Raw genomic sequence first — 18716 nt, forward strand, 5'->3', positions numbered from 1 at the left:
AGGTCCAGGCTGGAGTCTGGACCAATCACAGCCCGGACATCATAAAAGTGGAGGGTGTCCCCCTGAGGAGCGCCAATCGGCGCCCCTGCTGGCCGAGGGTGGGGTCAAAACCCCCACCCCCCCATACCCAGGACACAGTCCGGCACCCGCCTAGTGGACGAAAATTTGAATTTTATTTTAAAAAATCTTGCGAATTTTTCAATTTTTCCCACAGCACACCAGGCAACATCTCGCAGCACACTAGTGTGTGGTTGAAAACACTGGTATATGGGATCAAAAGCAAGTGAGGATTCTATATTTTGGAACTCAATAGCCTGGTTCTCATGCTGCGCTAGGACAAGCCAAATGCACACAGGATCCAGAAGAGATGGTAGCCAATTTACTCCTTTAAAAATATATATTATAATTTTCATTTTACAACAAACAAACCTATTCAAAAGCAACTTACTACATGTGTCATATTTTGATTTCCCTCCCCCTCTTTCTGCAGTTCCTTATGTTTATAATATTTTTACTGCATTTCCAAATTAAACCTATTTATTATTTATCCCATATATTCAATATATGTTTTATATCACTGCACATTTTTACATTAATCCTGCTAATGTCTTAATCTGTTTACAATAGTCTTGTAAATATTCAATAAACAGTTTCCATTCTTTATTAAAAACTTTGTCCTCTTGATTTCTTATTCTTCTGTTAAACTTAGCCATTTCTGCATAATCTAGTAGTTTCTGTCGCCATTCCTCTTTTGTCAGGACATTTTCTTCTTTCCATCTGGGGGCAAATAGCATTCAAGGGGCCGTGGTCACAAATATAATTTTTTGTTTTTGTTTTATTAGCTGTTGTGTTGAGCTGTGCTGCGGCTTGGCTTAGTGCATGGGTAGGCAAACTATGACCCGGGGGCCAGATCCGGCCCAATTGCCTTCTAAATCCAGCCCACGGACGGTCTGGCAATCAGCGTGTTTTTACATGAGTGGAATGTGTCCTTTTATTTAAAATGCATCTCTGGGTTATTTGTGGGGCCTGCCTGGTGTTTTTACATGAGTAGAATGTGTGCTTTTATTTAAAATGTACCACTGGGTTATTTATGGGGCATAGGAATTCGTTTATTCCCCCCCCCCAAAAAAAATATAGTCCGGCCCCCCACAAGGTCTGAGGGACAGTGGACCGGCCCCCTGCTGAAAAAGTTTGCTGACCCGTGGCTTAGCTTGTCATCCAAACCTGAGCTCATGGTTTGGCTCTCTTCAGACAAACCAAGAGCTGTAGCCAAGGCTTGTCCTATGGTTTATGGTTTGTGGTTTGTTTGGGAGAACTAACCCACATGCCTGGGTTCAGACTACACACTATACTTAGCTTAGCTCATCCCAACGACAGAACAACCAGGGAGCAGCAAAGTGTCCGGGATCTCTTCCTTAGGAGCCCAGATGCTTGTGCGTTCATGGTTTGGCTTACTGTGATCTGCAAACCAAACCCGTAACACGTCCCTTGAAGCATTTCCACCCTTAAATTGAGTACATTTAAGACATATGGATTATGGCAGACGTCATGCTTCAAACACCAGCGTTCGAAGCATACAGGAGCTAGAGTAAACAGCAGTGTGTATACCACCTCTGTCATCTCCCATTAAATCCAGTGGGACTACTTGTGTGTAAAATTTAGTCGACTTCCACCCTTTGGCAGGTACATCAATAGGTGGTGGAGGAATTAATGCAGTGTACCACAACGTTCCTCACACTGCTTCCACTGAAATATATGAGGCTTTTTTCCATATGATCTGGGATGCTGTGGTACGCACATCCTGTCAGTGGTACCCTTACATTATTTTAAATTCTGGAGTTACAGGGCCCCCCTCTTCAGACCACAAATGTGACATTATCTTTATTCAATGTATGGCAGGGTAAGCCAGTCCTCCTTTGCTTAATGGCCTTGGGCTTAACTACCTGAAAACCCTACCCAATATATTTTGGCACCTGAGACGAACCACTGTAATAAAACACAGTCCAACCATCTTGTCCTCTGCCGTCCCCTTCTCCTTGTGCCCTCCATCTTTCCCAACATCAGGGTCTTTTCCAGGGAGTCTTCTCTTCTCAAGAGGTGGCCAAAGTAGTGGAGCCTCAGCTTAAGGATCTGTCCTTCTGGTGAGCACTCAGGGCTGATTTCCTTAAGAATGGATAGGTTTGATCTTCTTGCAGTCCACGGGACTCTCAAGAGTCTCCTCCAGCACCATAATTCAAAAGCGCCAATTCTTCGGCGATCAGCCTTCTTTATGGTCCAGCTCTCACTTCCATACATCATTGTGATGTATGTATGATGTATGGAGGGGTGGTCTTGAGCTCCAGGGCAGGGAATTTAAAATGTCTATATAAGGGCAGGCACACCTTGGTTCTGGGTCCTCCTCCGTCCGAGGGGAGCACCCTGTTGCAACAGATCAATAAAGACCAGGCTTCCTAGCCACTTTGCTTCTCAATATACAGTGGTACCTTGGGTTACAGACGCTTCAGGTTACACACTCCGCTAACCCAGAAATAGTGCTTCAGGTTAAGAACAGAAATCGGGCTCCGGCGGCGCGGCGGCAGGAGGAGGCCCCATTAGCTAAAGTGGTGCTTCAGGTTTATAACAGTTTCAGGTTAAGAACGGACCTCTGGAACAAATTAAGTACTTAACCTGAGGTACCACTGTACTCTGGTTGGCCTCTGTTATTTTCTCCTACCAATAGGGAGCCCACATAAGGACTCTATACGGGCTCTTGGATACCCCATAAGGGAAAAAGGGCAGATTTTGTTTACAACAACACAAAATGGCACACATGCCCCACCTCTCCGCCAGGGAATAAGAGGAACAAAGATGGAATCACAGAATTGTAGAGTTGGAAGGGACGCCAAGGGTCATCCAGTCCACCCCTCTGCAATGATGCAGGAATCTCAGCTGAATAGATATCCACATCAAGATCTTGCCACGTGGGTGGGCTGGCCCTGGTCCTACTATGAGGGTCTTCTGCTGGCACCTTCTGGGTGCATCGCCAAAGAAAAGGGTGTTGTTGTTGTTTAGTCGTTTAGTTGTGTCTGACTCTTCGTGACCCCATGGATCAGACCACGCCAGGCACTCCTGTCTTCCGCTGCCTCCCGCAGTTTAGTCAAACTCATGCTGGTAGCTTCAAGAACACTGTCCAACCATCTCGTCCTCTCTCGTCCCCTTCTCCTTGTGCCCTCCATCTTTCCTAACATCAGGGTCTTTTTCAGGGAGTCTTCTCTTCTCATGAGGTGGCCAAAGTATTGGAGCCTCAGCTTCAGGATCTGTCCTTCCAGTGAGCACTCAGGGCTGATTTCCTTCAGAATGGATAGGTTTGATCTTCTTGCAGTCCATGGGCCTCTCAAGAGTCTCCTCCAGCACCATAATTCAAAAGCATCCATTCTTCGGCGATCAGTCTTCTTTATGGTCCAGCTCTCACTTCCATACATCACTACTGGGAAAACCATAGCTTTTACTATATGGACCTTTGGTGGCAAGGTGATGTCTCTGCTTTTTAAGATGCTGTCTAGGTTTGTCATTGCTTTTCTCCCAAGAAGCAGGGGTCTTTTCGTGGCTGCTGTCACCATCCGCAGTGATCATGGAGCCTAAGAAAGTAAAATCTCTCACTGCCTCCATTTCTTCCCCTTCTATTTGCCAGGAGGTGATGGGACCAGTGGCCATGATCTTCGTTTTTTTGATGTTGAGCTTCAGACTATAAAGTTTGCGCTCTCCTCTTTCACCCTCATTAAAAGGTTCTTTAATTCCTCCTCACTTTCTGCCATCAAGGTTGTGTCATCTGCATATCTGAAGTTGTTGATATTTCTTCCGGCAATCTTAATCCCGGTTTGGGATTCATCCAGCCCAGCCTTTCGCATGATGAATTCTGCATATAAGTTAACAGCTCTCAGCCAGCTGCTGACCTCCCCGTCCCTAACGGAGAAGAAACTCGCCCACCTACTTTTCCGACGGCATCTTTCACCCCTCGGGGTGCATATATAGACACCCCACTTTCCTTTTCAAGAAAACATGCTGATTTACTAGGACAACACCGCCCCCCTCCCCATCTCTTAACCATAGAGCTAGCAATACCTCCCTCTTCCTAGCGATCACCAGGAAATACAGCGGCGTAGAGGAGGTGGAATAGGGGATTAAATCTAACTGGGACCTTCCTGTTCCCAGCAGCCCCCTGAGCTGAGCTGAGAGTTGAGCTGGAGTGCAATCGCTGCCGTGGCTCAGCCTCCTTTCTCTTGCCTCAGGTGGGGGTGGTGTCTGGAACAATTAAAATAAATCAGAACGGGTTACCTTGCTTCCTTCATCTTCCCAGGGCAAGTGAGTTTGAACCGAGGGATCTGCGGGGAGTGGGGGTGGGAGATACCGGGAAGGGGGGGGGAATCATTGCATTTGCAAGATTTGCAAGCGGGATTGGCAAGATTTGCAAGGGGAGCATCGCTAGGCACGACCTCCCTCCCTCTGCAAACCGCATCCCGAGTGGGCATCACTGCGCCCTTTTTTTCACTTTGCAAAAGACTTTGCATGCTTATTATTGATCAGATTTCTTCCTTGCTTGCCACCCTTGTTGAGAGTTTCCTTGTTCTTCTCCCATTGCTCCCGTCTCTCTCTCTCGTTCTCACGTCGGTGCAATCTCGAAATGGTTCCCTCTCTCCGGGGATGTGGCATCGCGGCTCAGATCTGCAGGATATCGGGGTCCGGCTGGCCGCCGATTGTCCCCCCCCTTCTTCCTCCACCACCTGCTTGCTCGCCTCTGCCCCCAATGACATTGCTCGATCCCAAGATGGCCACCTCGGGCGAGACAGAAAGCTGTCATTTTCAAAGTTGAGGCTCCGGGGGTGCAGCGAGGCATCGCTGCGGGGCATCAAGTTAGAGGTTTCCGGGGCTGAGTAAGGCTGCCGTGGGGATGGGTCTTTATCTTCCTGAGCGGTGCAAAATCGGGGGTGGGGGTTTGGGGTACGAGAAGGTGCTGTTGGCTGGTTTTTAACTTTAGAAGACGCTATTTAAAGCTCTAAGTATTGCGGCTAACAGATTTATTGTGGCTTGAGCGCAACAGCCACGTGATTGGTCTTTGTATTTGTTTGTGTGTGTGCAAGGAGCTTACATGGCCGTTCCTCTGTAATATGTTGTTATAAGGATGGTGCTGTGGGTGAAACCACAGAGCCTAGGAATTGCAGATCAGAAGGTCGGCGGTTCGAATCTCCGCGACGGGTTGAGCTCAGTCCCTGCTCCTGCCAACCTAGCAGTTCGAAAGCACGTCAAAGTGCAAGAAGATAAATAGGTACCGCTCCGGCGGGAAGATAAACGGCGTTTCTGTGCGCTGCTCTGGTTTGCCAGAAGTGGCTTAGTCATGCTGGCCACATGACCCGGAAGCTGTACGCCAGCGCCCTCGGCCAATAAAGCGAGATGAGCGCCGCAACCCCAGAGTCGTCCACGACTGGACCTAATGGTCAGGGGTCCCTTTAGCCTTTACTTTTTATAAGGATGGTTAGGCATTAGTGGCCTGATTTTCATTTTTCTTGTTACTAAGTCCGCATGTGCAACAAGCTTATTATTATTTCATTTTCATTGTCACTAGGTCCCCATGTGCAACAAGCTACAAGCTTCTTCTTCTTCTCATCATCATCATTCTTTTGCCCTCATCTCCACCCACTCCCCGATGTTCTTCTGGTTGACTGGATTCATATTGTGGGAGGTTTACAGTTGGCAGCATTTTTTAGAACAGGAATATGCTCACCAGTAGCTTGATTACATGGCTGCAATCCCATGCAGTTTCTTGGCAGTGAATCCTGCCAAACGCAATTGGTCTTAATCCATTGATTCAGCGGTTAAAGTTGCCTATGGATAGAGCAATAAGTCTGAAGCACATTTTGTTGGGAGGTTGCATGCATACCGGGCGGGAGCATAACTCAGCGGGAGAGCATATACTCTTGCGTGCAGAACGTTCCTGCTTCAGTCTGGGACAATTAAAAGAGAAGTGGGCGAAGCAGGTTTTGGGGGGAGACCTCCTCTGTTTCAGAGCCTGGAGAGCTGCTGCCAGTCAGGGCAGGAAATACTGGGTTAAATGTAAGAGGAGCCCTGTTGGATCAGCATAACAGGTTTCTGCCGCTTAGGGGATGAGGCCTTGACTTCATAGCAGAGCACCTGTTTTGTGTGCAGGATCAATCCCTGGCATCTGCAGGTAGGGTTGGGAGAGAAGTCTGCTTAAAACTCTGTAGAGCCGCTGCCAACCAGTGTAGGCAACATTGGGCTAGATGGGCCGATGAATGATGGGTGCAACTTATCTGGTATAGCTCCTCCCTTGTTAAATAATAAAAGTGGAACAGCAATTAAGGTTTAAGTTGTATACTAGTCTTCCCCTGTATCTTTTCAGGAAATGCTGGGCTGGTAGCACTGAACCCTGCTTCGGGGCCCTGCACTACAATTCCCATCTTCCCTGTTTGCTATACCGGCTGGGGCTGATGGGAGTTGGACTCCAACATCCAACATGTCCGTGGAGGGACACAGGTTCTCCATCCTTGGTCTACACCACTGCTGTAGTTTCAGAACAAAGTAGCTGATTCCCCATCTCGTGAGATAGGAGGCGTTCTCATGTTCCCAGTGAAAGGATGAGATTCAAATCACTGGTAACTGGAGTGCTTTTGCTCTGTACTCTGTGGTCAAGGCACAGTTTGATTTGGGAATACCCCTGGAACATATTTTCAAGGTTGGGGCTCAAACCCTGAAACGTGTTGAGGCACTACAAAAAGAGTGTTGCTTGACGTGCGCAGAGTGCATGTTGGTCAGCGCTGAGCAGGGTGGGCTTTAGAGGACAGGGCTTTTCGATCAGAGCGTGCCATTTTGTGAAGCCTTGGCACTTTTCGGTGTAGAGGTTGAGTCCTCCCAAGTGGAGGTCATAGATTAGCAGAGCTAGATAGGCCTCGCTGTACCAGCGTGGCTCCCACCAGAAGACAAGAGAGAGCATGGCTTGTTAGACAGAGGAGAGGCTGAGCGATCTCAAGCTGTAGACAATTATGTTCCCTTTTGCCCAGAACTGCTTGTTTGTGAACAACTGTTACCAACTCCAGAAATGCTTGATACTTCATCTGATTTCAACTCTCTCATTCCCCCCATAGCAGTAACATTCTGGCTTGGAGGGGGGAAAAGCTCTTTGAGATGGACTGTGAAGACCCAGGTCGTGTGGAGATCCACAACTCAGATGATGGCGGGATTGTACGGAGAGTCTACGTAGGTGAGATGCTTGGCCCAGTTGCACATCCTTGTGTGGATCCTATTATTGTTATTACAACATTTTTATTACGCCCTGGTCTAAACCACTGAGCCTAGGGCTTGCCGATTGGAAGGTTGGCGGTTCGAATCCCTGCAACGAGGTGAGCTCCCAATGTTCGGTCCCTGCTCCTGCCAACCTAGCAGTTCGAAAGCACGTCAAAGTGCAAGTAGATAAATAGGTACCGCTCCAGCAGGAAGGTAAACTTGAAGTTGAACTTGAAATGTAGAAAAGGGTCATGGGCAAACACACTAGCTATCATTTTGGTGTTTTGCATGCAGACAGGGCAACCACTGGCAAGTTTAAACCAAACCAGCTTTTCCTGGCCACTTAGGGAAAATAGTAGGAATGGTGCAATAAAACTAAGCCAAATGGGAGAAATTATACAAACTATCATAATAAATGTGGGCCGTACCATTAGCTTTTTCATAACACTTGGGTTATCTAGGAGCAGGTGTGTGGCTGTTTTTAAACTCGGCCCTGGTGGGTTCCCATTTTTGAAAGCCTTAGACTTAAAGACCCGTTCTTCTGACTTCTGGGGATCAGCTTGTGGGTCTTGGTGCATTGCTCCTGTGGCTGATCTATGTGGCTCTTTTCCCTTACAGCTGACAAAAGTGAAGATGATCTGGAGCATGAGACCATCCAATCCAGCATTCAGCATGGACAGTCCAACTGGAAGGCAAATTCCCAGCAGGAAGGATCAGCAGCAGACAGGCAGGGGAGCCCGCTAGCCCCAGACAGCTATGGCGAGGGCGAGGGGGCGGTTGCCGCCGCCGTGGTCTCGCGCTCCACCAAGCAGCGCCCCTTCATCTGCAACGAGTGCGGCAAGAGCTTCAGCCACTGGTCGAAGCTGCTGCGGCACCAGCGCACGCACACTGGCGAGCGGCCCAGCACCTGCACCGACTGCGGCAAGAGCTTCTCACAGAACTCGCACCTGGTGCAGCACCGGCGCACACACACCGGCGAAAAGCCCTACGTCTGCCGGGACTGCGGCAAGAGCTTCAGCTGGAGCTCCAATCTCATCCAGCACCAGCGCATACACACGGGAGAGCGCCCTTACACGTGCGGGGACTGCGGGCGCAGCTTCACCCAAAGCAAGAACCTGGCCAAGCACCGGAGGACGCACACGGGTGCCCGGCCGTTCCGCTGCCCCGAGTGCGGGCGGGGCTTTGCGCACACGGCCGGCCTGGTCAAACACCAGCGCCTGCGCCATGACACGGACTCTCCCATCGGGCACCCTTGCCCAGAATGTGGGCAGCGCTTCCGGGCACCTTCTGAGGTGGAGCGCCACCGTGTGGCTCACCATGGCGTCGCCCCCTCGGAGCCCTTCATTTGCGTGGAGTGCGGAGAGTGTTTCACCAAGAGAACCACGCTCATCCGCCACAAGAGAGTGCACAAGCCCATCTTTGTGCGTTGAGGTTTTTCGTTCCCCCCTGCGGGATAGGAATTCCAAACGTCGATGCCCAGGCTTGCGGCCTGAAGACTACAGGTTGGGGTCCGAGGTGACTCTGGACTGCAACCTGGGTGTCGCTTGACCAGGTCAAAGGCCCTGATGGGGCCAACGTGCAAAATCCACTGGGTGGTGACGAGGAAGAAGAGGAGGAGGAGGGAAGAAGAAGAGAAGACAGGGCTCAGAGCTTGGACTTCAGGCCCGTGTCGGGAGAGAGACTGGTTGCAGCCCAGATCTCGAACTGCCGGTGGGGCAGAATGAAAGCGGAGCACAACTAACTCACCTGCTGAGAATCTACAGGCCCTGGACCCTCCTCCTGTACATACAATGTGTGTTGGGAGGGGGGATTCTTTAGTTAGAAGCCATAATAGAAAACCTTCAAGGGGAGGGAGGGGGAAGAGATCCAGTCAGCAAGTCTCCCTGAGACTTGGATGGAAGAAAGAATTCAGACGAGGAAGCATCTCGCAGCAGAACTGAGTTGCCTCAGGGAAGGAGCATGGACCATTGAGGCAGGGGAGATTGGACGGCAGTTGAGGAGGGGACAGGGAGATTGAACAAAACCTTGTGAAATAAAAGTTTTGTGTATCTCCTGATCTCAAAGTGCCAAACTCGTTCTTTCTTTCAGAAGTTTGTCATTGAACAAGGGCAGTTCGAGAGACAAAGGTAGGCAATGTGGCGGAATGGGAAGATGGACCAAATTCTGAACAGGAGATGAACAGCACTGATAAAAAGGCCAGTCACTGGGAGACTGTGGTGGCTGATGGGCTGTACAGAAGAAGAAGAAAAGGAGACACTATGGACTAGAAGACGTTTAAGACCAACAAGAGAACATAGCAAGTCTTTTTTTTTGCAGTGCAGGGTACAAACTGGGCATCTGGGGCAGAACGTAGTTCATTTTAAAGCTGTTCCTTGTGTTTATGGCGATGGATTCTAGTTATGCAAAAGACAGTTTTCATAGATAGGTCTTGGTCTTCCCAGCCTCATGTTCCTCTCCTGATAAATACTTTTTGCATACCCACATTTCTCTACCTATCACTATATTACTACAAGCATACTTTATCAACTATAGTCAAGCAAAAACTACAGAGGATAGACCTCTACAATAGTAGTAACAGTATTACCTGGCCTATAAGCGAGTCCTTTAGATGTTGAGGGTTCCTGCAGGGGAGGAAAGTTGCTGTCTCCCCCCCCCCCCATAAAATGAAACATCTTTGCTTTCTGGTTTCCTGAGAAAACTTAGAAATACAGTGGTACCTCAGTTTACAGGCGCTTCAGGTTACAGACTCTGCTAACCCAGAAATATTACCTTGGGTTAAGAACTTTGCTTCAGGATGAGAACAGAAATCGTGCAGCGGCGGCGCAGTGGCAGCGGGAGGCCCCATTAGCTAAAGTGGTGCTTCAGGTTAAGAACAGTTTCAGGTTAAGAACGGACCTCCGGAATGAATTAAGTACGTAACCAGAGGTACCACTGTAGTCCTTCATCACACAGGGAGAAAAGTGAATGAGAGGTATACAGATTCAGGCTGCTGACACAACTACGAAATGTCTCTATATGGAGGAGATAGTACTAACGTGCTTTAGGATTGCAGGCTGAAAGTGTTAGGGGCTTATTGAATTCTATAGCTGCATTTGGATATAGCTCAACCATGGTTTAATGCAGAGACAGGGAAGCTGAGGCATTCCAGATGGTGTTGGACTCCCAGTTACTGGCCATGCTGGTGTAAGATGATGGGAGTTGAAAGTCCCAACTGGAGGCCCATAGGTTTAGCATTAACGGAATGAACTTCAGGAAGCCTGGATGTTCCTTGCCCTCTGGCTGAAGCAAGTAAGCTTCATAAACTTTGAAATTCAGCATAGTGCTATGGCAATCATTCAGACAGTGCAAGCATTTCAGCTTTCCAGATGGAACAATTCCCCCCCCCCCCATGCTGTTCTGTGAGCTCTCCACCAAGCCAATTTGGGAAAGAGAAGGGACAAAGGCACTGGTGCTTGTGGGACTTGTTATATGAGTGCGCCCCTAAGGGTCTTAGGTTTGCTTCTGTCAACCAATCATTGTTACAGTTAACTAGTTTGTCCAGGTTAAGATGACACGGATGGTTGTACCTATTCTAGAACAGAAACAAAATGCTTCTGGACTCCTCCTTGATGCTGCAGCAGAGGATAAGGGGGGGAAAGTATGTGAGTCCAATGCTTGCAGTGCTTTGTAACGCTAGGCAAACCAGCCCTATTGGATTTACTTGGGAATAAATATGCTTATGACCACAGTAAGAGGGCCTTCTCGGTGGTGGCGCCCGCCCTGTGGTACACCCTCCCTTCAGATGTGAAGGAAATCAGCAGCTATCTTATCTTTAAAAGGCATCTGAAGGCAGCCCTGTTTAGGGAAGTTTTTAATATTTAAGGCTGTATTGTTTTTAACACTCGATTGGAAGCCGCCCAGAGTGGCTGGGGAAACTCAGCCAGATGGGCGGGGTATAAATAATAAATTTATTATTATTATTATTATTATTATTATTATTATTATTATTATTAAGATACCTAGTGAATGTACAATCCAATACTCAGCCCTAGGACATAGACATATTCTCCCTCAATATCATTTCATACATATATCTGATTAATGTTATTTGCCCAAGATCTAAAGAGGTTAACAGCTGCTCACTTCTATTTCCCAGTTCCTTGCCTTCGCCTCCCATTTCTGAAGATCACACTAGCGGGTCCACACACATTGCATTTTCTCTCATCCTACCAATTTATTTTGTACAATTCCATTTACAAGTGACAAAAATTCCCCACTGGGCTTTAAAAATGAAAGGCCATCTCATGTCACAATCGGCAATACATAACAACCACCCCAAGAATAAAACTGGCGAAAGCCCGTCGCCTTAAAAGGATGGGATCCTCAAAATGGTCATTGTTCCCATAAAAGATTTTGTTATATCACAATCCCGTATTTATTAAAGCAACTAATGCCCCACCCCCTCCTCACCCTCAGTTGCACAGCTGAATGGAGAGCTGCGTCCTGGGGCAGCAAAATTGGGTTTACATCACAAAATGGTGAACTGCGAAGGCATGTGTGTGACCAGTGTTTGCTAGGCCTTTGTTGCGGCTGCCTGTGAGGTCCCCGCTGCTGTTAGTTGCTGAATCTTATGGCTCATCATCTCTATTACAGCTGCAAAAGAAGAAGCAAAGAAGAGTAAAGAACTTCACCCCAGCCACAGCTGCTCGGATCAAAATGGAGCCTCACCAATTCCAGGGCTTTGCCTGCCCTCAGGCCCCACCTTGCTTCATTGCGTGCTTCTCCTGGAGCGCCGGCTGGATTTTCTCCATCTGTTTCGTCAGGAAATCAATCTTCCTCTTGAAGAAATCTCTGGCGTCGTCCACTGACTGCAACATCAAATGCATTTGGTGGATATCGTCAAAATAGCTTTCTAGACAAAGGATGTTGAGCCAGACCCTTAAACCGCTAAGGAGGCATATTCAAAACAATTTTGAATTCTCCAATCTGGTGCCCTTCCAAATGCTGTGGACTACAACTCCCATCCGCCCCAGTCAGCAAAGGATGATGGGAGCTGTAGTCCAACAACATACGGGAGGCCTGACTTAAACCCTTAAACAGTCTCACATGCTCTGAATCTTTTATACTCGCACCTGCCCTAGAGTCTATCTCTTTGGATATACGAAACCCCTGCTAAGAAATTTTACTAGTCTTACGGGAACTGTTTGGCCTTCTCTTTCAAATTTGTCAGACATAATGCCCAAAGAGGAACATTTGTTCCTTTTCAGGTTAGACCTGTTCCAGTAACAAGTCTATTCAAGGGCCATTTCATATCGGATGCCGGATGGTGTGGTCACTATCAAAAAACGGATCTATCTCAGAATGTTGAAAGGGCCCATGGCATCAGCTCCCCAGCAACACACAGTGAATCCATACTATTGGACCAATCCACACTGGAATCCATTTACCAATCTTATAGAGACAGCCAGAAAAAACAATGGGCAGAATTGAGCATTTGCTGGGACCAAAAACTGTTGAGGAGCCCATTGTTGGTGCCCAATTCCATTTTTCTTACTAATTCCCATGGAGGGAATGTGCTCTTCCAGGCACACTAGCAGCATAAATCTTTGATGCAATCTACAGGCACAGATATTACATATGAAATGAAAGCTTCCTCCTTAACAGAATTCTATTTTAATGAACTGAATAGAGCCAAAGTTTTATGAGTCATTGGAGGTAAGAGAGTGTGTTTCTGTATGAACTTAATAATGCTTAGCTTATTTTTTTAGTTGTTATTTTGTTAATATTGTTATATAGGTTATAAATGCCTTACTGATTTGTTAATCATATAATATGACTTATGCTGTTATTGTGATTCTTAGCTTATTTTCTAGTTGCTGGTTTGTTAATATTGCAATTGTTTTGTTAATTATATTATATGATTTATGCTGTAATTGTGAGGTTCTAGTATGTTATTTTTATTTCTCAATGACATTGCCTCCCATCCCCTGGCCCAGACACACATGATGGGAAATGTGACAAAGAGGGCAGGCTGATAAGCCTTCAGGGCCCCACAAAAACGCATCCATATTGAGAGTCCCAGAAACAGTCCATTCAGGCAGAATACCAAAATATGCCTTGAGAACGGTTCAACTCAACCCAACAGTTCAAGGCAGAAAGTACTGGAGCATTGGACCATAGCAGGCCCCAACATTTCACATGAACTCAAACCATGCAGCTGCTTTAATAAGAATTCCACGTGAATCTCAAGAAACGGAAGTCTTACCTTTTCTACATAGTAACCTGTTCCTACATCTATCAAGACATTGGTAACATCAGAAAGCTTCCCAGGAACGTACATCTGTGAGAGGTTAAGGAAACGCAGAAGGAACAGGGAGGAACCATGTGACATGCAGGTAACCCACAACCTGTGTGTGGCTCTTCCATGTGGACCACACGGATGCCCAAGCTACCATGTGCGAGATTGATGTCTTACCAACGGACGGGATGACAGCCAATACATAGAAGCTCAATCCAAACAAGACTGGATATTTTACCTTGATTGGTCAACAGCAGCCCAGTGAGCTGTTTTAGCCTGAAAATGCAAATGATATTTAAGCCTGAGGTTGCAGCACCACATGATACGATGAGGTCACAGTTATAAGCTGACATCACGGACACTCAAGTCTCCATTATGACATATGTAAAATATCCAACATTATTAAAGGCATGAGTTGTCAAAACAACTGGGGATACAGTTCCCGGGGGGGGGCCATTCTCCAACTGCAGCCGACTTACTTAAAACCATTCAACTTTGGTTTAAACAAATGTGTACCGCTTATTCCAAAACCAATCATTTGTCCAAAAACAGTTGGGGTAAAAAGGTAAAGGTAAAGGGACCCCTGACCATTAGGTCCAGTCATGACCGACTCTGGGATTGCAGCGCTCATCTCGCTTTATTGGCCGAGGGAGCCGGCATACAGCTTCCGGGCCATGTGGCCAGCATGACTAAGCTGCTTCTGGCGAAACCAGAGCAGTGCACAGAAATGCCGTTCCCGCCGGAGCGGTACCTATTTATCTACTTGCACTTTGACGTGCTTTCGAACTGTTAGGTTGGCAGGAGCAGAGACAGAGCAACAGGAGCTCACCCCGTCGCGGGGATTCGAGCCGCCGACCTTCTGATCGGCAAGTCCTAGGCTCTGTGGTTTAACCCACAGCGCCACCCACGTCCCTAACAGTTGGGGTAGTTGGACAAAAATCAAGAACCACGGGGAATAGGAGTACGAAAGTGCTGAAGATAAAAAATCCAGGTGGCCAGTGCAAGATGTACCTGCTCAATCCAGCTGCTGAACAACTCCCAAAGGCTAAAGGCTTTTACTCTGAACCATGAAACGGGCTCCAGAGAGAACTATGAGACGTTTCCACTCTTCTAATAAGGTATCTCCACAAATGTGGTCGCAGATGAGAGGATGGAAGGCTTCTGAGAGATGTTGCTCCCTGAAAAGTTTTATGCCAGGGCTCGGGAGCCTGTGGCTCTCCAGATATTGTTGGACTCCAACTCCTTTTAGGCCCATCCAACAAGGCCAATGGTTAGGATGATGGGAGCTGTAGTTCAGCTACATCTGCAAACCACAGGTTCTCCGTGCCTGTTCTAGACACTTTGTTGCAGATTAATTCAATGGTCAAATTATAGGAAAAGAATGGCTGCTTAAGGGAGAAAGGTTTTGCACGGTAGGCTGTGCTGCTGCCATACCACCAACTCCTTGAGGAAAGGATACAGAGCTGGAAAGTGGGACCAGTAGCTCTTTACCTGATGAGACAAAAATATAGGACGTTTACATTACAGAGCATCTCCACAATAATGATTTATTAAAGTCAGAATCCAATTGCACCATGTATTTTATTGGTTACTTTTGTAAAACATAAAAAAAATTAAGTTGAAGGAACTACCATTGAGCTCCTTCATATCATCTTTCATACCATTTTCTAAGAAACCACAGTAAGGTATGTTTCACTCATATTCTAAGGAGTGGAACAAGGAAGATATTTGACCTAAAGTTAACACACTCATTATACATCACTACTAGCTTTTAGTATTTGTGTCAATGTTCTGCATTTTCATTGTTGTAACCCACTTTGAATTCCTCTTTTTCGGGGGCGGGGAAGCAGGATATAAATTTTAAAATAAAGAGTCACTTGCCTTCATTGGTTTTATTCAAAACTGTCAGACAGTCCTTGGCTTCCACATATTTTGTCTGCACCACCTTAAGTTGTGCAATGGATGAAGAAAGGAACTCCACTTCCTATAGAAGGCATACAAGAATCAAGGCTCAGCATCAAATAACTTTGTTGCCACCAGGGGCCACTATTCTACTATAAGTACTACAAACATTACTCTAGTAATGGTGGGATATCGCTTCAATGAAACACCAACTGCTCCCATCAAAAAGCCCTGTAAGCGTTGGAGGACACTCACAAAGTTCTGCAATCACTTGGAGGAGGGGAAAGACTACAAAGTGAGGGGGGTGATTCATCCCTCCCAATCTCTTAACAGGAGGATAACATAAAAATGTAGAAAGGATTACAGTGGTGCCTCGCAAGACGAAAAGAATCCGTTCCGCGAGTCTCTTCGTCTTGCGGTTTTTTCGTCTTGCGAAGCAAGCCCATTAGCGGCTTAGTGGATTAGCGCTATTAGCGTCTTAGTGGATCCGCTCATAAGCGGCTTAGCGGATCAGCTGTTAAGCGGCTTAGCGGATCTGCTGATAAGTGGCTTAGCGGCTTGGGAAAAGGGGGGGGGAGGAAAAAAACCCCGCAGGAACTCGCAAGACATTTTCGTCTTGCGAAGCAAGCCCATAGGAAATTCGTTTTGCGAAGCACCTCCAAAACGGAAAACCCTTTCGTCTAGCGGGTTTTCCGTCTTGCGAGGCATTCGTCTTGCGGGGCACCACTGTACTGAAATACAGAAGACAATGAAGACTGAGGCTACCTGATCTTCCCATTGCATCACAAACCAGGTCAAGGAAGTGACAAAAAAAGAAAGCATGCATGTACTACGCAAATATTTGCAAGGGATTGATCTCCACAGGAAAGAGGTAGGTAGGTTACAAAAAATCTAAAGTTCATGGAGATCCAATCTTACTCAAAGCCCTCTGCTTCAAAAGCATTATGGTACTCCTGAGAGTAAGGTAAAGGGACCCCTGACTGATTAGGTCCAGTCGTGGCCGATTCTGGGGTTGCGGCACTCATCTCGCTTTACTGGCCGAGGGAGCTGGCGTACAGCTTCCGGGTCATGTGGCCAGCATGACTAAGCTGCTTCTGGCGAACCAGAGCAGCACACGGAAACGCCATTTACCTTCCAACTGGAGCGGTACCTATTTATCTACTTGCACTTTGATGTGCTTTCAAACTGCTAGGTTGGCAAGGAGCAGGGACCGAACAATGGGAGCTCACCCCGTCATGGGGATTCAAACTGCCAACCTTCCTAGGCTCTGTGGTTTAACCCACAGCGCCACCCGCGTCCCCTCCTGAGAATAGGGATACCCAGATCCCCTGAGGCTCAGATCCTGAGCTTCACAGGATGATGAGGCAGGAAGCTCAGAGGTGTTCACTAAACGCTGCTCAAGTGAAGAATTTAGCTTTATCTTCCCACCCCCAACCCTTGATTCTGGCCCTTCTCCCTTCCACTGGAGACCTTGCAAAAAGGAGGCCGAGTTGCATCCTGATCCACACTGACTGGGGAGCATGCCCCCACTGAGTCCTGTGGAACATACTTTCAAGTTACAGAAAGGTAGCCGTGTTGGTCTGCCATAGTCAAAACAAAAAAAATTTTTTCTTTCCAGTAGCACCTTAAAGACCAACTAAGTTAGTTCTTGGTATGAGCTTTCGTGTGCATGCACACTTCGTCAGATACACAGATGTGTATCTGACGAAGTGTGCATGCACACGAAAGCTCATACCAAGAACTAACTTAGTTGGTCTTTAAGGTGCTACTGGAAAGAAAAAATACTTTCAAGTATCATAGAATTGTAGAGTTGAAACGAACTCAAAGGGTCATCTAGTCCAACCCCCTGCAATGCAGGAATCTCAAATAAAGCATCTATGACAGATCAAAAACCTCCAAGGAAGGAGCGCCCACAACCTCCCAAGGGAGTCCCTTCCACTATCGAACGATGTCAGAAATTACTTCCTGATGTTTAGCAGGAGTCTCCTTTCTCGTAACTTGAATCCGTTGCTTCAGGTTGTGGCCTCTGGAGCAAGCTCGCTCCATCCTCCATGTGGCAGCCCTTGAGATAGTTGAAGGTGGCAATCCTAACTCCTCTCGGTCTCTTCTTTTCCAGGTTAAACATACCCAACCCCCCTCAACCATTCCTCATTTTGCAAGACCCTCGATCGTCTTGATTTGCCCTCCTTTGCTTCCAAGCATCTTAAACTGTGGTGCCCGGAATCGGACACAGCTCTTCCAGGCGTGGTCTGACCCAAGGCAGAATAAGAGCAATCCGATGACTTCCCTTGATCCCTGGGGCACTATATTTCCGCTGAGGCAGCCTAGGATAGCATTGGCCTTTTCTGATGGGGTGGTGCGACTACAGCGGTACCTCAGGTTAAGTACTTAATTCGTTCCGGAGGTCCGTACTTAACCTGAAACTGTTCTTAACCCGAGGCACCACTTTAGCTAATGGGGCGTCCCGCTGCTGCCGGAGCACGATTTCTGTTCTCATCCTGAAGCAAAGTGCTTAACCTGAAGCACTATTTCTGGGTTAGCGGAGTCTGTAAGCTGAAGCGTATGTAACCTGAAGCATATGTAACCCGAGGTACCACTGTATTCTTGTTTGAATTTTGACCCAAACTTTAATGGCAAATTAACCCCATGCATTTTTTAAAAAACCATTATGTATTTGTTTTCTACAGGACACACTGCTTTCAAAACACGGGCATAAAGGGAACCTGTAAGACACACTTGAATTTTCCCTTGCCATGGGGCATTTCAAAAATGCCTTGAATCGAGTGTGGGGAACCTGGCCGTTGGGACTCCAACTCCCATCACCCCCAACCACTGGCTATGCTCGCTGGGGCTGATGGGAGTCGCAGTCCAGCAGAGCCTTGGAAGGGGGTTTTTTTGTGGGGCGGGGAGAGGAAAGCGCAGGTTCCCCATCTCTGCTCTAAATCCCCGATTCATTTCCTACCACTTGGCTGCCTTAGGCGCGGCCGCCCAACCTCCCTCTCCCGCCTCAGGCGACTTTGAGCGGGAAGCGGCCGGCCGTTCATTCCCCACCCGACCCTCTCGCCCCCAGTCGCTAAGGCTCCTTCCCTCACCTGGTCCAGCTGGTTCTTCAGCACCTCCAGCTGCGGCAGCGAAAGCTCCGTGATGTTCACCTGCTGCGCCATCTTGGGAGGCGAGGGGGGGAAAGGCGCCCTTCCGCGCCAGGCGTCCTCTCCAGCCGGCGGAGTCTATGATCAGTCCGCCTATTGGGACTCGGCACCTA

General features: G+C 47.7%; 2 protein-coding genes across 6 annotated transcripts; one reads left to right on the forward strand and one right to left on the reverse strand.

The window, feature by feature from the left end:
* Window positions 1-3762: 3762 nt before the first annotated feature.
* On the forward strand, window positions 3763-9527 carry LOC310755938 (uncharacterized protein). Of its 5 annotated transcripts, none has more exons than XM_083599477.1 (3): window positions 3763-4341; window positions 7140-7252; window positions 7894-9527. In XM_083599477.1, exons 2-3 carry the CDS (start codon window positions 7177-7179, stop codon window positions 8703-8705), a joined length of 888 nt encoding a protein of 295 aa, XP_083455603.1. In that variant the 5' UTR covers window positions 3763-4341; window positions 7140-7176; the 3' UTR covers window positions 8706-9527. The 5 variants fall into 5 exon arrangements, with proteins under 5 accessions (XP_083455603.1, XP_083455600.1, XP_083455602.1 ...); XM_083599474.1 differs by having other exon boundaries at window positions 3764-4341; window positions 7137-7252; XM_083599476.1 differs by having other exon boundaries at window positions 3764-4268; window positions 7137-7252.
* A 1936-nt stretch (window positions 9528-11463) lies between these two features.
* On the reverse strand, window positions 11464-18716 carry PFDN5 (prefoldin subunit 5). Its single transcript, XM_083599544.1, has 6 exons — window positions 18547-18716; window positions 15434-15536; window positions 15012-15043; window positions 13520-13594; window positions 12017-12122; window positions 11464-11907 (listed from the first exon to the last, which is right to left on the reverse strand). The coding sequence occupies exons 1-6, from the start codon at window positions 18616-18618 to the stop codon at window positions 11828-11830; spliced, it is 468 nt and encodes a 155-aa protein (XP_083455670.1). The 5' UTR covers window positions 18619-18716; the 3' UTR covers window positions 11464-11827.

This window comes from Podarcis filfolensis, assembly GCF_964270895.1.
Source record: "Podarcis filfolensis genome assembly, chromosome: 2".
NCBI lineage: Eukaryota > Metazoa > Chordata > Lepidosauria > Squamata > Lacertidae > Podarcis > Podarcis filfolensis.